The sequence below is a fragment of the Cryptotermes secundus genome, unplaced genomic scaffold (assembly GCF_002891405.2).
Source record: "Cryptotermes secundus unplaced genomic scaffold, Csec_1.0 scaffold174, whole genome shotgun sequence".
Classification (NCBI taxonomy): domain Eukaryota; kingdom Metazoa; phylum Arthropoda; class Insecta; order Blattodea; family Kalotermitidae; genus Cryptotermes; species Cryptotermes secundus.
Window position 1 is genome coordinate 252,506 of NW_019734351.1, and position 18,848 is coordinate 271,353.

At 38.0% G+C, this 18,848-nt stretch overlaps 1 protein-coding gene and 1 long non-coding RNA gene across 2 annotated transcripts in view; one reads left to right on the forward strand and one right to left on the reverse strand.

Moving 5' to 3' along the window:
- Positions 1-4: 4 nt before the first annotated feature.
- LOC111868771 lies at positions 5-11,689 on the forward strand. The gene is made up of 3 exons (XR_002843558.2): positions 5-611; positions 8,090-8,241; positions 11,604-11,689. It is a non-coding gene; the product is annotated as an uncharacterized LOC111868771 (long non-coding RNA).
- Positions 10,198-18,848, reverse strand: part of LOC111868764 — a 149,720-nt gene continuing 141,069 nt past the window's right edge. Inside the window, exons 4-5 of the mRNA XM_023859717.1 lie at positions 16,357-16,574; positions 10,198-12,140 (exon numbers count right to left, since the gene is read on the reverse strand). Coding sequence (XP_023715485.1) covers positions 11,574-12,140; positions 16,357-16,574 — 785 coding nt within the window. The 3' untranslated portion in view covers positions 10,198-11,573. The remainder of the gene's footprint in view (positions 12,141-16,356; positions 16,575-18,848) is intronic.

Below are 18,848 nucleotides of genomic sequence, written 5' to 3' on the forward strand. Positions count from 1 at the left end.
GTTTGCAAGGCAGTGAGGGGAGTGGACGGGTTAATGTTGCGTAAAATTAATTTTATGCATCCATTTAAGTCACTATTGCCACCGGATTAATTTTATATACGTATCTGAATTAACGGAAATATTTCAGTAAGTCCCTTCATACTACTGCGCAATGCAGACAATTCATAAAAGGCAACGTACTCCTTCCTTGCGTTCCTGACGGGGAGGTTAACATTTCGCATATGAAGGTCGTATTTACTTCTTTGGGTTTGAATTGTGCACATCTGCATTTCTTTGAAAATTTTCCTAGTTTTCCACCACAAATTATGATAAGCAATATGCATTCCGTAGCAAGCGGAAGTATATTTCCGGAATTAACCTTTTCACCCGATTCCGTTTCGTGTTTCTGCTAACATATTATTTCCTATTAAGGAAATCAACCTGTTATTCATCAGCTTTTCTAAGATCTTTGATAAAGTACATGAAAGGAAAACGTGTAAAATCAGAGATGTCCCTGTGCGTAATTAATTACCAGGAGGCCATGAAGATGTATGGGGGAGTGGAGGTAATACTCTGTGGGATTGTGGATGTTGCCACAAATCCATTATTCTCGACCTCTTCTCTAGATTGAGGTGAGTGGTCAGCTTCATGCCCCCGTCATTTTACCACAGTGTAAGTAGCCCCCTGTACTCATTGGATAGAAGGATGGGTGGACCCCAGAGCTGGTCTATATTCTGTAGAAAAGAGAAAATTTTGTTCCTATACACAGAAGTAACCTCAGCCTGTAGCCCATTGTTGTAGTGATTGAGTTAGTCACATAAAAGAGGTATCCGTATAATTTTGCATGTACAATTTAACTCCTTTTTCTAGTGTATGTTCCTTATTTTGGAAAAATAAATGCAGGCTTATGATATCACCTTGTCATGTTTATCTGCCTATGCAGCTCACCCCCAACTTTTCAATGCCTGAACCAATCTTTATGAAACTTTGTATGTATGTCATGGCATTTGAGTCCATCTCAACGGCACACTTCATAAGTCTTCCCCTGAGTAACACCAACACTGCAGCCTCTCAAATTGTTGGGGTAATAACCTTAATATTACTTGAATCCCTGATCCGATCTCATAAAATTTGGTATGTGTATCATACCACCAGAGGCATCTGAAAGGCGCACATAAAAAAATCTCTTTCATTAGTAATACCAACACTATAGGCTCTCAAATTGTTGATGTAGTAAGGTTAATATTACTTTATACCTGAACTTATAGTCAAGAAACTTTGTTTATCATTCCACCTGAGCCCATCTGAGTAGTGTAAGTCATAAGTCTCTCTTGTATGTAATACCAATACTGCATCCTTTAAAATCGTTGCGGTAATACCCTTTACATTTCCTGAATGCCTGAACCAGTTGTCACGAAACTTGGTACATATATCATGCCACCTGAAGCCATCTCAGTGGTGACATTATAAGCCCTTCACATCAGTAATACGAACACTACAGCCTCTCAAATTGTCGAAGTACAGCAATACTCTTAGTATTACTCACATGACAAAACTGACTGCCATGAAATTTGGTATGCCCCTGAGCCACTCTCAGTGGCATAATTTCTTATATTTTAATACATGCACGAAGCAGGTTATATAAGATTTGAGCTTTTCTTATTGACCTAGTTACACAAATATAATAAAGTGTCCTCACACTTCTCGTATAAAATACCCAATTTAGACAGAAAGGAAAGAAGACGATTAGTTCTTCCCAGAAATTCTTGCTATAAAGTGGTTTAACTTTAAATTTCAAATGTATCAGAAGAAATGTGAAATTGTAGAGGTCCATTACATATAAGAGCTAATGACTGTAGTTCTATTTCCTTTATATCTGGACTGTCTTTTATTTATTCTTTCACTTCACTATCTCCATTACTACCTTCATTGTGATTTTACTCCAATTTCAGGATGATAGGCTTTACCTTATTTCTTGTTACATTTTTCCTGACAACATGTGATATCTTTCTTGCAATCTTATCCTTACAAGAGGCATTCATGTGCAGCCCAGGTTGAGTGAATTGCTCACTGGGCTGGGGTAGTTTTCCCCAAGTACTTGGGTTTCCCCTGCCAATTCTCATTCCATCAAATTCTCCATAAGCATTATCACCAGTACAGGTACAATACGACATATGGAAGCCGATGTGCTGTGGGGACCTAATATGGATTCTACCTCACACTACATGAAATCTTAACTATTATAATCTACTGTAATCTATTGTAAGTATTGTAACTTTATTCTCTTATTGTAATCAGCCAATGTACAGTAACTGACATATCATGTAACAGTGATCTATAGAGACGAAATCAATAAATCCATACCTACTGTACTACAAAGTCTTTGATATGTTTAAGATTATTTCTTGAAACAATTTTCCCCATGCCATTTGTTTCTCCCCATATACCAGTCATATCTTTCTTCGACAGTTTACAAAGTCCTTCTTTTCCTGGGTTTCTAGTAACCTTTAAACAAGCTCCTGGCCTTAGAAACCCTCTGACTTCAAACGTTTTCCAAGATTTCATGTTAATCCTACCACACAGCCTCTTGCATGGCTGTCTGCAACAAAAGATATTTTATGTCATGCTTCTTTTCTAACACAGCTTTACTTCTGTCTTCTATTTGTCTTTTATTTACCCACTTTTGTTTCATTTTGCATTTGACTCTTTGAGGTTATGAAGTAAAGGAAAGCAATATACAGTCATTGGTACTAGATGGGCTTCCATTTTTTTCTGGATTTCAAGCCCTTTTCCCATATACTTTTATTAGTTTTACACATTTACTTACATTTTCTTCAGTTTAGTTCTGGTCTCCTCTCTTGATATGCATATGGCAGACATATCTTCATGCTTATATTTCTTTTCATTGAATCAATCTCATGATTTTTCGTGTTGAACTGAGTTCTGACAATATCTTATTTTAACTTAAGTTCCAGTTTTAGCTTTTCACAACACTTAATACACTGAATTTTATGTCTACCCTGGCATTACAATGCAGAATTGGAGCTACAAGTACTTTTTGCATCCTTTGGATGTTCATTTGTTCATTTAACGTGCAAGACAATACAGCATGAGGTGTATTTATCCCACTTGCCAAACTGAATGATAGCTGGAGAATCTAAAAGTTTCAACCGACTACATTTCTAATTTTGTTTTGATTTAAATTTGAAGTTTCATGCTTCCAATGATTTGTTATCCAATGTAATGACCTATAAATTAAATAAATAAGAAGAACGAAAGGAAATGATTACTCAAGGTATCCAGCTCCAAGGACAATACTGTAGGAGTGAACTGTTTGATAGGCACTGAATATTTCTTTATCATATTCTGGTGGAACACAGTTTAAAAGTGAACATCTTTTTATTCATAAAATATCTTTGTAAAATACTACTCAGCAGACAAACCAAAATCATACTTCTCCAACAGTGAAAAGTAATTTTATCACTGCATCATGTTTGTATTAGGTCTGAGGCATAACTCAGTTATATATGCCATAAATTTCAGAAGGAATATAAGGATTTTGAATGTGGCTGGCATAGTGAGATGCTGAAAGTCTAGAGACAGCTTAGACATTATAAGCTTTAGTTTGCAGACTTAATTTTACTTCAGAATAAGATAATAATTTATTTTTTGAACATCAAATTGCTTAAGTATTGATTAATTTTTGTTGTCTTCCAGATGTTTGCCATAGAGGGGTATTGTCACATTTACTATTTCAGGTCAATTAAGGTTTCATCTTTTCAAGGCCGTTGTACATCAGTATTAAAAGCAGAACTGAACAAATTATAAACAGTGATGATAATTTTAGTGGCATTGATTATGTAGCAGAGATTCCATAGGTGGAACTGCAAGAAACTGGACTTGGTTCAGTTGGATAGTATTAATTTTGTAGGGCAAAGATTCAAATTGTCTGTGATACCAAAGATAGGATTTTAATGTATAACATCAGAACTTGGTACACACAAATTGTACATTTGCAGCACTTAATTCTCCCAACAAAGATTAGACAAAAGTGACAGTACAGGAATAGACTGTTGCATCTGTATATGTGTCATTACTTAATTTTCATTATCATCAGCAAATGGGTTTTTTAAGTATATATTACAGATATTTTACTCATTCTGAGTAACAGCTCCACAATAACAGTTTCTCTTTCAACAGAATTGACAAAATAAATTTAAGTATGTATACATTACACAGTTTTTATTTATGGATGTGTTATTAAGCAGGATTTTGCTTTGAAAATTTTTCTGAATCCATCAAAAGATGAGATCCAGATACTTTGTGCGCATGGTTGATCCTACAGGAACTGTCTCCTCTACATATAATTCAAGGGAGGAAAGAAACTCAAATTAAATATTTAATGTCCTTCTGTTATTCCATATGGACTGATTTGCTGTGCACATAATCCAGAGTTAATAATTGCCAAATTAAGTGAAAGTGTAAATTCTGCAGAAATTATACTGTAACGTGTCGGCAAACCAGAGGAGTAACTTCTATGGAAACGCTACAATAGACCGTTACAGAGGAGACAACAATGGCTCCATTGTAATTCTAAATATGGTAAATATACAAGTATATACTACTACTTCTATCTGTTGAGGATGTAAGAAAAGCAACTGGAGGAAAAAATGTTTAAACTTGTTTCAGGTCCAGTATTTTTAAAAACCAAATTTACACTAAAATTTAATTTGTTCATTTTGTAAACCTTGTACAAAGAACAAATAATTATGTAGAAATTATATGGGTATTTCTGTGCCTTATGACCATAAAACATCTTTTGGTATACAAATTTCTATGGATAACATACTTGGAAGCACAAAAATAGCTACGTAACTTTCATGAACTTTCCTTTTTGTGCTAATGCAATTGTAAACCATATAAATAGTACTGGGATTAACTTCCACTGCTATGATACAGACACACAGAATTAATAACTTAGGGAAAAATTGCTCTTAAAATACATAAGACTTTTTTTTTTGTGCATCTTTTATATGAGCATTCCATTATTTGAAATTAGTACTGACATAATCATACCATTCTTGAAATAACCATATTCCTCACCGGAGAATAAACTAATATGATTAAGTAATTTTGTGCACACTATTCTGAGGCTGAAATTGGCAGAGTTAATTTCGACAAATTTTATTCATAGTTTCTGTTCCGAATGAGGTACAATTAAGCACACTGCCACTGGAAGAGGACAGAAATATGGCAGGTTTAAAAAATCAAATATTACATTAATACTGATTGCTTACTTAGCATATTAAGGGATCAAATTTATTTAGAAGTACCTATGATGACATCAAATCATGTTTAAATGCACAGACGATTTGGGGCATATTGTTCAATAAATTTTATCAAAATATAGCCTGTAATAATATATGAATATTTTTATGTACTGATGTTATTTATGCATACATACAGTAAATAATGTACAACGATAAAAACACTGGAAACCCGTTTTTTGCACATAAATATACCTAGACAACCATCATGTCATAGCATTAGCAATTGTATGAACAATATAAACATGAAACTGTAAAATTTCAGTAGTCCATGGTGCATTTTAGGTGTACAGGAATTATACTGTAGTTGGCTGAAATACAATACTTTCAATACATAAACCTGTGCATTGTGGACTAGTTAGAAGTAGATGGACAGCTTAGTTAATGAGCCATAATCTTGTCCAGTAATGTGTGTGATTAAAAATATATTATACATTATTGGCACCTGAGCATACGAAACAGGTTTTACAATGTTACCACATTCCATACTTCTGGAGTAATTCCTTAATCCTGGGTATGAAATAGGAGTCATACTATTTCAAAGACATTTTTAATACTATGTAAGATTTGAGGCTTTCACGGCGGTGACTATGAAGAAAGCAGTCTTCTGGGATTTGGCACCGTGTATATGTGGTGTTAACCAACGTTTCAGAGGAATGTATCGCCCCCATCTTCAGGGTAGAAGAAAAAGTATAAGAAATCTGCAAGTGACAACACCGTGAGAAACGGTAAAGCAGACTGTGGAAATATACACAGCTATGTGAGAGCAGAGAGGGAAGGGAGTCGGCCGTAGCTGAACACAGCATCGAACTGGGACACCGCATTCAGCTTCAGAATACCTCCATCCTCGCCACCAAGACGCGCTATATGGATCGCATCATTAGGGAAGCCATTGAGATCGAACTGCATCCAGGGAATATGAACAGAGAGGATGGGTTTCATCTCAGCAAGTCTTGGAACCTCTTATCTGTTCTCTTAAAAACCCCCCACCGGGATATGATGCCAGATCCAGAAGGCCACAAGGCCATGAGCAACCAACATAACAACCCCCCCCCCNGATGGGGGCGATACGTTCCTCCGAAACGTCGGTTAACACCACATATACACGGTGCCAAATCCCAGAAGACTGCTTTCTTCATTTTTAATACTAATTTTTATCAAATTACAGTTTATATTTATCTTCCAATAGATAATTTCTCACAGCTAATATGACAGAAGTACTGCAAATAAACTATATACAAAATTACTTTATGACCAGTGAAACAGTTCTTAGTATCTTCATTTATCAGCTCTGATAATGAAAACAAATGCACAATTTGAGTGCTGTAAAGAACACACATGCTAAAATCAATATGAAATATGTAACTCTTAATATAATTGCTTTTATAGAAGCATTGAAGTGACAGGATTTTAAAGTATCATGAAATATCACTTCATTATACCTGAATATGCAACATACAGCCTTCAGTTTTAATTTTCATTAAGAACATAATTTAATTTTTAAAGTAAATATTATTAATATATAATTATAATAGCAATATATACACCTGTGAACACTACAATTAAGTATGTGCTGGAAAGAGTTGTGTTTGAAATTATATTTCATGGTTGTTTTAATGTTGTAATTTTGTGTATATCCTTTTACTGTTCTTCAATTCAAATGTAAAATTACCCTTTCATCGAAGATGTTGCTATAGGATTCAGGTTTTAATGGATATCAGTATAAAAGATAAGTCCAATTCCTAGCTGAGATAACTAGATAGTTACTGCTGCTTATTAAATCCATTTGTTAATGGGCAAGTGTAATAACTTAACATACTTCACTGTAATCTAGAATTCATAGACTGTTTAGGATTCTTTTAAGCATCTTCAATTTATTGGACTTCAAATGATGTTATTAGTGTACATTTTAATGACTATCAAAATACATGGCTTTTGGTTAAAACTTTAAAATTTGTAATTAATACCACACATTCAATATTATGATGGACATGGTAGTAGAATAAATAAAAAGGAATTACTCCATTAAATGGAAATAATTCTACTAGTGCTTTGCTTTGCTCCGTAGCCTTTAGTCCACAAGCGAACTATACCGACTGAGTGACCACTGCTTGTCGGCAAAGTTAGTGCCAACTTTTGCAGATAGAGGGTGTTGCATGGTCAGCACAATGGATTCCCACATCTGTCAATCTCTGTTTTCTATACCGGAGCCACCACATTTCCATTAAAGTAGCTCCTCAATTATCCTCACGAGGCTGAGCAGACTCTGTTCAGACCCAATTTCCAGAAAATCTGGAGGCACCGGAAATCGAAACCAGGACCTCTGGATCTGTAGTCAGCAACTCTGGACACTAGACCACAGAGGCGGTCCTATTCTTTCCTGTATCTAAAATATGTATTTTTCTCTTAACAAAAGATATTTTCTGTCCTAGCCTAAGAATTGCTAGCAATATAGCATTATCTTAGTATATTATTTGACTTTCACGTGCATCAGAGTCATCAGAATAGGTGAACGAACTTGCTGATTCAATGTTGTTAATGTATTGTCTGTTACCGGAACCTTCTTGCGTTTCACACCTATTTCTAAAGTTTGACAAACAACAATTTCAAAGCGATTTGCTCAGCTCTTGTCAACATCAAAGCATTCTGCTAACCATTATAAGGATGGTGTATATTGTCTGTCTTTGTAAAACAAATATGATTCCCAATTAGTCAATATTGTCAATAAAAGTAGCAAATTATCTTATAAAATTTAATTTTGTTTTGACTTACTTTGATTTCAGTGCTAGAGAAAATAATGACATATTAAGCAGTACCAGCTTTCCTGATGTAATTGCATTAATAAGGTGAGAATTTTATTATTCTGAGCCTCAGTACTTGAATACTAGTTTGAGAATAGAGGAAGTGAATTAGACAACAGTGCAGTCAATATAAGGTAAGAATCAAAATTACGCTATGGATGGAAACTCTAAGTATTTTTTTCTTATGGGATAGCTTTATTCGAGGAAAGAATGTGGAATGTAAGAAAAAGGAAATGTAATACATCATTCATGTTATATTGTACATAGCAAGAAGCGAAAGTACATGGCACAAAGCCATGATACTGATGAGAGAATGGAAGTTCAGTTGATAAGGAAATCATGAAAACATGCAAAATACCGACATTTTACAAGAAAATTACACAAATTCCTGGGGTCAAGGAAAATGGAAAATATTACATTTGTCAGGAAAGTAAGAATCCTTCCACATTTCTAATAACATACTGTGTGGGGCCCATACTCACACATACAACCCAGTGCCCTCCATTTTCTCAGAACATTCATACATTCCAAAACAAACTCTCTTCAATACCATTCGCTTGGGAAATGCCAAAATAGGCATGCTATAATAGTTACCTACATGTATGCAGGATATTACAAATTAAAGTTTAAATATTGCAAATTGATACAGAAGATGTAATTTTGATAATATGTTGTGAAAGAGTTTTAAATATAAGCATACTTGATCGTTAATGAAAAAGCCAAAGGAAATAATTTAATGAACATTGTCAGCCATACGTAACACATAATAAAATATAAACAATGTGAAAATTTGTAATGACAGTCAGGTCAAGTGTATGTTCTATTATATAATTTGTCCGTGTTTATTAAACTATTTTAAATAATGATATATCACAATGGTACACAATCAAATGTGAACATTTTTAAAAATCCAGAACTTATAAAACACTATTTACTGAAGACTATGGTCTTCTGGGATGTGATGTTGTATAGTTTTTTCAACAAGTATCGAATCTATGTGACAACATATCTGAGAAGACCATACTTTTCATATTCACTGTAATGAGAATCTTAAATCTCATTCTGTATACAAACAATTCACTTGATATGGTAATAACCATAGAACTGTATCATGATACATTCTTAGTACAGGTTTTGAAGTACATAGTCCTTGCCTAATATTTGCCGTTATATGTAGTAGGGGCGTTCCGTAAATAATGCCTCCTATTTTTTTGTGTTAGTATGTAATGTCTGAGATGGATATTGGTGGTGTTGTAGTAAAGGTTGAACCTTCCCGCCAATCTACTGTTAGTTTGGTTGTCATGCGACAGATAGCGACAGCAGAGCAGTCTACCAAAATGGTGTCTGACGTAGAAGTGCTTATGAAACACAGATGTGTTATTGAATTTCTCACTGCCGAACAAATTGTACCCACTGACATCCATCGACACTTGCTAAAGGTGTATGGAGACAATACAGTGGAAGTCAGCACAGTGAGGTGATGGGCAGTGTGTTTCAACAGTGGCGAAAGTGGAGTGCACGACAAGCCACGCCCTGGGCGTCCCTGCTCAGCTGCCACTCCCCACAATGAACAGCGCTTCATCCATACAGATCAGCAGATAACGGCCAGGGACTGTCAATTCTGAACGCTACAAAACGACGCTGACTAAGCTGAAAGCCCGCATTTCCCGAGTCAGGCCAAAGAAGCAGACAAGCTTTTGCTTGCCACACGATAACGCTAGACCCCATACAAGTTTGGCGACCACCACACACATTGCAAAGTTTGGCTGGACTGTCCTACCACATCCACCTTATAGCCCTGATTTAGCACCTTCAGATTTCCATCTCTTTGGGACTTAGAAAGATGGACTACGTGGGCAACACTTTCCAGACAATGATGCTGTCATTGCAGCTGTAAGAAAGTGGCTAGCCTTTGCTGGCGCAGACTTTTATGGGCGCGGCATACAGGCTCTTGTTAATCGCTGGCAAAAGTGCATAACGAATGGTGGTGATTATGTGGAAAAATAACTGTAAGTAGCTGAAATCTTGCTCTATTTAACTGCATTATTATGCTGTCTGTGTCTGTTGAGTTTTCTTTAAAGAAAATAGGAGGCATTATATAAGGAACGCTGTAATATTTTGTTGTTCTATAGACACCTCACAAGAATAGTTTTGATTTAAATATGGGTGTATACTGACTGTAGTTATATATTCACAGTAATAGTAATAAATTTTAAATTGGAATGTCCAGGCTAAATGAAATATTGCTGTGATTATTTTCCCTTAAAACGAAACTAGTAGCCTTCTCATATAAAACAACTATCTCACAAAATAAATATTTAGCCTTACATTTCATTTGGAATTAACATGTCAATTACAATTAAGTTTGACATACCGTTTATTTCTTCATGTAATTCTTCAGTAAATTATATGTTTTCAATCACAGTAAAGGAAAAGGACTCTTGATGATATAACAGCAAATTACCATACATTAATTGGTCCTTTCAGTGGAATGTAAAGCCTAAGTTCTTGTATAAATATAAAAAGCATGGCTGAACGTTATTAAAATCGTGTATAATGAATCTGCCTAAATGAAACCACAGAAATGGAAAGGCTTTTTATAGAGACAACTTCATATAATTTCCCACTACTTATCATTATAAACTTTCTCTTGTAGCTTCAAAAAATACCATAGAAGACATTTTAGATCTCTTTTATAGTTGTGATAGCATAATTTATTTATGAAGAACTAAGCTAAAGACTCTTTCGTAAGTTTTACTGGATATCTCTAGTTGTGCTTGAAAAATATGTCCAATGAACTTCAACAGTTAACAGAAAATATTTACATGTAAAACAGCATCATTATAGTGTAATGTTTTATGTTTTTACAAAATGAATATAGATCTAATAAACAAACAAAGAAACTCCGTGGCCTGTAGCCCGCAAGCGAGCTATACCGATCAAGCGACCGCTACTTGTCGGCGAAGTAAGTGCCAACAAATATAGATATAATAAACACTTTAGTACATCATATGGATCAAAGCTCTGTTATTGTATTATAAAAGTAAACATTAACTGTTGTATTTCCTTGAAGTTTTCTCCTATATAGATTCAGTTTGTTGGTGCATTCGAGAAGAATATATTTAAAAAGGCAGTATATATAAATCACAAATTTCCTTAAACTCTGCTAATCTTATAGGCCTATGTTTGTACTTGCCTTTCATCTTTTCACTTATACTGGTTCTCTATAAAATTTCTTAATGCATATAGTTTTCTGTGGTAAGTTTCTTCAATATAAGATTTTAACCAATAAATGTGTAACAATTAAACATATTGCATATTTTATTTCACAGTGCATTCAGCTTGCAAGTCACAAGGCATTGTTAAAAATCGTTTTTTGTGTGATTATTTATCAATTGGCGCTCACAATATCTACATACACAGAGTATAAATATAAATATATATATATTATGCCCTTGTACATATTTTAAACAGCGATTCTGGTGGATTGTTCTAGGTTTGAGCTGCTGCTCTTACTTATCAGGACATCATGTTCTGACGGTGATGTCATGACTGTGTGCAATGCATCCCCACTACTACTTACGCTAGCATGCGGAGGCAGTGGGTCTGCTACACTACTGCTGTTTTCATCTATAAGGCCCATCTCAGCATTAACTAATCCATCATATTCACCCTTCACATCATCTGTCTTAATGGGTTTTGTTCCATTTTGAACTTCAACTTGAGCATTCTTCTCATTGTCTGTACTGGACTGTGCTACAGACCCTGAGACACCTAGTGCACAGGGCTGGGACTCATCTTTCCTCACATGTTGTAGAAGCTGAAGTCTTCTGCGTCGTCTCATATGCCATGGCAACAGACAGCACCTGAGAGCAGTGAGCACCAGGCCAAAAATCATAAGGACTCCACCCATGGCCATGAGGTAGTAACGATGTTGATTTGCGTCTGCATTTGGTGACAGCTGGACCAGTCCAACAATTAGCAAAATGGCGCCAAGGAGGAGTGAAACCACAACTAAGTGCGTGACTGACACCTGAAAATCAGAAATACTATATACATTTAGACTACTACTTCTGCTGGAATATTGTGATGATATGGTCTGCACTGAATGAACTCAGGATAAAGTCTTCTGTGAATGCAGTGCTGAGCCTACCAGTTCCTTTAAAGAAGGGAATTTCATATCTGACTGAACAACCTACTGCTTTCAAGGACATAGTTACTTCAATAAAAAATAACTGTTTTTTTTTAACTGAAAAGCTGTTAGTGTGAAGCATGGACTAAGAAAGTATCCAAATTAAGATAAAATGCATGTGTCCCATTTCACTTAAGTACCAGGACACTTGGCAGTATTAAAATAGTTCATACAGAGATTGTGTATGATGTTGTGGACCGAATTCATCTAGTTCAGACAAGGGCTCAGTGACATAATATTTGAACATGGAAATTAAAATGCAATTTTCATATAAAGCAAATAATTTCTTAACTAAGAACTACCAGGTTTGCAAGAGAGAGTTAGTTTCCTGTCAAATTTGTCATGCCCTAAAGAAGATATCAAAGATAAAATAACAGTGATTAATATGCAACCAGATTCCTGAACTACGGAGCTTAACATCTAACAGTATATTATTTTTATTTAATTGTGGTTTATTTAATGGTGCTGGCAGTGCTCTAGTGTGCAATCTGAAATTGTTCAATGGTCAGTGAATGATAAACTAGAAGGGATATGGAAGGAAGTAACTGTAGCCTAATTTGAGGTGCTATCCAGGCATTTGTCTGAAGAGAGTGAAGAAGACAATGAAAATCTTCAGTCATGATCACTAGTCACAAGGACAAGATCTGAACATGAGAACTTAGAATATATAGGTGGAATGCACCTCACAGTAGAATATATATTTGTCCCCCAGTAGTGTGCTTAGACATACCCCCTTTCTATTCTTCACAATCCTGTATGGATATTCTTAAGTTCAACATATGGATATTACAGAAAACTTGATTAAAAAAATACTGCTGAGTCTTGTTAACTACTTATAAATAACAACAAGTATTAATAAATTCAGCACTGCATTCGGTGTTTATTCTGCCGCATCTGTCCCCTCTATCAAGAGTGCTTGTCTCGGGCAGCTCCATGGAATGGTGCGAGTTAGTCCTGGTATACTATCAGCATCCTCGACCTAGGTTCTTCTGAATTCTGTATACCACATCATTTATCTGGGTGACTACTTTGTAAGGGCCTTCCCATGAGGATTGAAGTTTCGGTGATTTGCCTTTCTTGCGGGCTAGGTTATAGAGCCAAACTCTGTCACCCTCGTGGTAACCTGCAGAGTTGGCCAGGTGATCGTACCGATTTTTCATCCAGTCACTAGCGAGCTTCAGGCATTGCTGGGTCGTAATTGTGGATGTCGTACAGATAATCCACTAAGTCTGCTGCATAGTCGGTGGTGAGTAGTTCCTTGTCTGGGGTACCCCAAACAGCAGGTTGCAGGGCAGTCGGAGTTCTGTTCCGAACACTAGGCTAGCAGGGCTCAAGCCTGTAGTGTCGTGAGTGGATGCCCTATAAGCTAGGAGAAAGAGGGGTAACCTCCCATCCTAGTCCCTTTGGTGGGATGCGAAGATCTTCCGCAAGTGCTCCTCGATGGTCTTAATGCAGCATTCCACCATGCCGTCCGACTGTGGGTGCAGGGGCGTGGTGCGCGTCTTGCTCACTCCTAGGAAACTAAAAACTTCTTGTAGCAGACGAGACTCGAAGTTACGGCCTTGGTCACTATGCAACTTTCAAGGTATGCCGAAGCGGCAGAAGCAGTTGGTTACCAGAACTTCCGCTCTTGTCGACGCCTCCTGGTTTGGAATGGCGTAGGCTTCCGGCAATTTGGTGAAATAGTCCATAGCGATCAGTAGGTATCGGTTTCCTTGTTCGCTCAGCGGGAATGGTCCAGCTTGGCCTTTGGCCACTAGTAAGCTGGAAGGACGGCGTCCTGCCCCTGGATTCCATAACGATACCTCTTCCTCTGCCAGTCGCAGCGTTTGGGGCCCTATGTCCACAGATGCATCATAGGCGTGCAGTATGTCCAGTCCCAAGATGAGCTCATCAGTGATATTCGGGACGAAAACCCACATCGTTAGCGATTGGCACCCCAGGGTGAGAGTCAACAGAACTTCTTTCAGGATGGGTAGGGATCCTCCAGACACCGTCTGCAGCGTGAAATCTGGATTTGGCTGCCTTTCAGGCCATCCAGTGGCGATGTCCGGTCTTGCCACTGGTACGTATGCTCCAGTGTCCACCGTCACCTGACACGGTTTATCACCGACCCATCCCTGGGTGACGAGACTGGTGTTGGCTTTTTCCGTGATGTCAGTGAGTGCGTAATGGGGGCGGGGCATTAATGCATATGCCGGCGTCCGCCCCTCTACGCCGGCCCTCGCCCGTTTCCCGCCTGTTGGCCACCATTCCAGCTTGTTTCCCTGTTATTATTGGGTCGCCACTCCGATCTCCTCGGCGATTCTCGTTTGTTTCTTGGTTGTTCATCTTTTTGATTCTGGCGCTGTCTATGTTCACTTTATCTGCTGTAGTTGCAATTGCTTTCAAAGTGCCCCGGCTCTCCACAGCTCCAACATCCTATTATAATTGCTGTGCGTTTCTTCGTAGGTTGGGTTCCTCTGTATGTTCTGTTGTTTTGATGGGGTTTGGCGGCCACGAGTACGGCTTGTAGTTCTAGTGCCTGTCTGAGGACCTCGTTGACTCTCGTCTCCCCTCTTAGCAACAGTTGTACTTTTATGTCGGCGTCTTGTACCCCGTATGCGAAGGCTTTCCCTGCCTCTCTTCCTATGTGGTCTGTAGGTAGATTGGGGTAGGCACGACGGGAAAGCAGTTCAATGGCTGTGGCGAAGTCTTGTAGGGATGCTCCAGGTCTCTGTGTCCTTGTTCTTAATTGGCAGTGGTAAGCAGCTGCAAAGTGTTGGTCCCTGAATCGGTCCTGTAGTGCCTGAAGGGTATCCTCGTAAGTTGTATTCGTCGGAATGCCGGGTAGCACGTCTGCCGCCCGGCCCTTCAGAGCAGTAATCAGGTATGTCGATTTTTCCCAGTCCGACCATTGGTCGTATTCCGCTACTGTCTCAATCAATGGATTGAGATTAGCTCTTTCTAAGGGGCCAAACTGAGTAGGCGTCTTCCTTTCTCACTTGAAGACGGAAAAAGAGCAAGTTTCCGAAACGTCGTGTCCTCTATTACTTAGAATTCCGGACGATGGGAAAAGTAAAAAAAGATAGTAATTCTGTGTCTCATATTTCTTGATTGGATTGCCCAGTAAGTGGATATAACACAAGCACACGCTGAGTTTTCTTTTACAATTTTCTGCGATGGTGAAAATAATTTTTCTTTTTGAAGTGACAAGTATCAAGTGGTTTTGCATGATTCCAAACTGTCTTTAATATTTTTTTTCTCTGCATTCCTTTCTTAAGGAAGAAAGTAGGCCGATAAGGTATAATGCTGCTGTGTATGTCCCATATTAAACTTTTGAATCAATTTACCGCTTTTCCCAAAATCTGATATGAAAATTATGCCATGCTAATGTACCCGAATATTGTGTTTTCCAATTTCCTGGTCTCTAATAACAACATATCAGATGCGCGACCATATGAAATAGAAGTAACAATAGCGATTCTCAGTATCGGATAATTAGATGACCTATGTAATACACCCTGCCAAAATATGCTATTTTATCAAGTTTCTCTTTTGTAGAATGTGAAACAACGACAGCTACATAAAAACTATACAGGGGTGACCAAAATATTGAAAACTAAAAAAATTGAGGAACAGACTTTATGGTGGCTACTTTGAAAGAATTTCAAACACTCAGCATTCCTCTTTCATTTGTTTACATTTTTAGTGCTTGTGTCAATGTATTGCTGATCTTAGCGATTGTGTTGAGTGACAGTCCGGGTGAAAGAATCGGAAAAGGGAGACTTCTCCGATTTTGAAAGAGGACAGATCATTGATGCGTGTTTAAATGGCGCATTTTTGACAAAACCTGCCGCATTATTAGGTGCGTCGAGAGGCAGTTTTCTCGGGTTGAACATTGCGGAATATTCAGTAAATTGTGAACTATACTTTTAACTCGGTCTGCTGCCTGCCACTCGTATGTTTGTATGAATTCTGTCGACATTCAAAATGTAGTACAGTGAATATGTCACTCTAATGCGCGTGTTCTAGTTTCAATCACAGACCTGTATGCAATGTGAAGTGGATCATTTACCTTGCCACAGACGTAGAACTCTTGGAGTATATCGTCATTCTGCGTTGGTGGACTCTGCAGAGGACTGGGGGTTGGTGATGATCCCCTGCTTGGCGGCGAAGGGTGCTTTAACCCATATCCGCCTAAATACAGCTGACTTGGTCGCTTGTTTCTCTTCTCCTGTTTCCGTCGCTCGTGACGAACTGCCACGGCTGGCATTGCTCCAATCATGTTTACGCCTGGCGGCAAGAAGGTGAAAACGTTCTCAAACAGTATAATTTGATCTTGCAGTGTTGCATGCTGTTTGTGGTGCTTACAAATAAAAATAAAGAGGTTTACCCGGCACACAAATGTTTTTATGTATTTTATTCACATCATGTTTCGGCCCAGATAGGCCATCATCAAGACATATACAACTGTTGAGGGTTCCATAAAGTTAGAATGTTAATATACATTTGAAAATTTATTAGTTAAATTAGGTCGGATCGAACTCAGTAATGTACACGCTTTAAATAAAAATTAAAAACAGACGTATACATACTCGTATTATAAATTGAAATGTACTTAACCTAAAATTTAATGTGTACAAGCGTCAGTAAATAGGACACAAATGGAAGTAACGCAGCTGTAATGGATGTATAGGGTTTCTATATGCATCATTACGTAGCGAGAGCCAAGATAGCGCAGTCGATATAGCGACTGGCTACAGAATGGACGACCAAGAGTTCGGAGTTCGAGTCCCGGTGCGGGCAACGATTTTCACTTCAAGTCGTGCAGACGGACTCAGAGACCCACCCACCCAGCGGCCGGGGCGTGAAACTGACCTCTCACCTCAAACTAGTGTCGAGGTCAAGAACACGTGGGTCTATGAATCCGCTACCCATAAGTCTTCGTGGCGTAGCGCTAAACTAGTTAAGCATAGGAGAATTTCGCCTTTAACACTAGGTAGCAGCGCACTCCAGCTTCATGACAGTCCACGTAGCAGACACGCATATGCATGTGCAGAGATTGGTTTTGGTAGTCAAAATGGCGACCGTGCTTGAGGGGTATTCTACCAAAGAGCAGCGATCTGTTGTGCGTTTTTTCTTTTCGTGGGCAAAAGGACTCAGTGCACAGGATATTCTTAAATGAATGTTTCATGTTTACTATGGAAAGTGTCTGCCTTGTAAAGCGATTCACAACTGTTTCGAGAAATGCGGAAAATATTTCTCTGATGTAGAAGTTGTGGATGTGCGGAAGTGGCTGAGACAACAGTCAAAAGACTTCTATATTTCCGGTTTCGAAACACTGGTAAAGCGATGGAACAAGTGTATCAGTGTTGGTGAAGGATACATCGAGAAATAAAAGTTTTTTTTTTCAGGTTCGAATATCACATGTTTTAGGCTTTCTATTCACCTACGAGTATAACCTATTTACTGACTCTCCCTCGTATATGTGTATTTCCAGTTATTATATTTAACAATAAGTAATAAGCATAACTCACCTTATCGTGTGACATTATGTAGTCACAGTAAATCACGTAGTGCAGAACATCGACAGTCTTCTTATAAAACATAACCACTTAAACAAAATGAAAACTCCGTGGTTTTAGTCCGCAAGCGAACTATACCGACCGAGCGACCACCGCTTGTCGGCGAAGTTAGTGCCAACTTTAGCGAATAGAGGGTGTCGCGTGGTCCGCGCAACGAATCCCCCACAGCCGTTAATCTCGGTTTTCTAGCCGGGGCCGTTATTTCCTTGAAATAGCTCCTCAGTTATCCTCACGAGGCTGAGTGGACTCCGTTCCAGATCCATTACTTCTCAGAAAATCTGGTAGCGCCGGGAGTCGAACCCGGACCTCTGGATCGGTAGCCAAGGACTCTGACCACTAGAACACAGATGAGGTCAAAACCTAACCACTCAGTGCCAGAAATAGGACTACGTACTTAAAGACAGAACCCACGATTCAAGAAACTATGGGGTACTGCAAACATAAAGTATAAATTAGAGAGCTCTTCCCAAATTCTAAGAAAATATAACAATAATTTAGACCTAATTTTAAGCAATTGTAATCAACATTTTAGGGCAAAGAACTAAAAAGTAATACAGTGCAGCATTCGCTTACGTAATCAATCTCATGATAAACTTACATGTTCGAAACATGTTGTAGAAAAGACAATTACAATACCTGTCAACATATTACACCACCAATCTATGAACACGGCAAGAATTTGCACTTTCAAAACTGATTGTGTGAATTAAACAGCCACTGGAAATGGTTCCTGAAATATAATACTCTTGTCTGCTGAAGGAACTAGAACAGAAATCTGCAGAAAAGTAAAATAATGTTTTGCGGACTATCGTCCTGTAGCCCGAAATTATATAAAAAAGTACAAAGGAAAGTGGTCTAACGAAGAAATACCTCGAGGTATTTTAGTATAAGGGCCTATACTTATTAAGCGAAAAGTTGGAATATCCCCTGCCAGGCTTTTTTGCTTCGCAGCCTTAGGTTATCAATATCAATTTAAGAGACG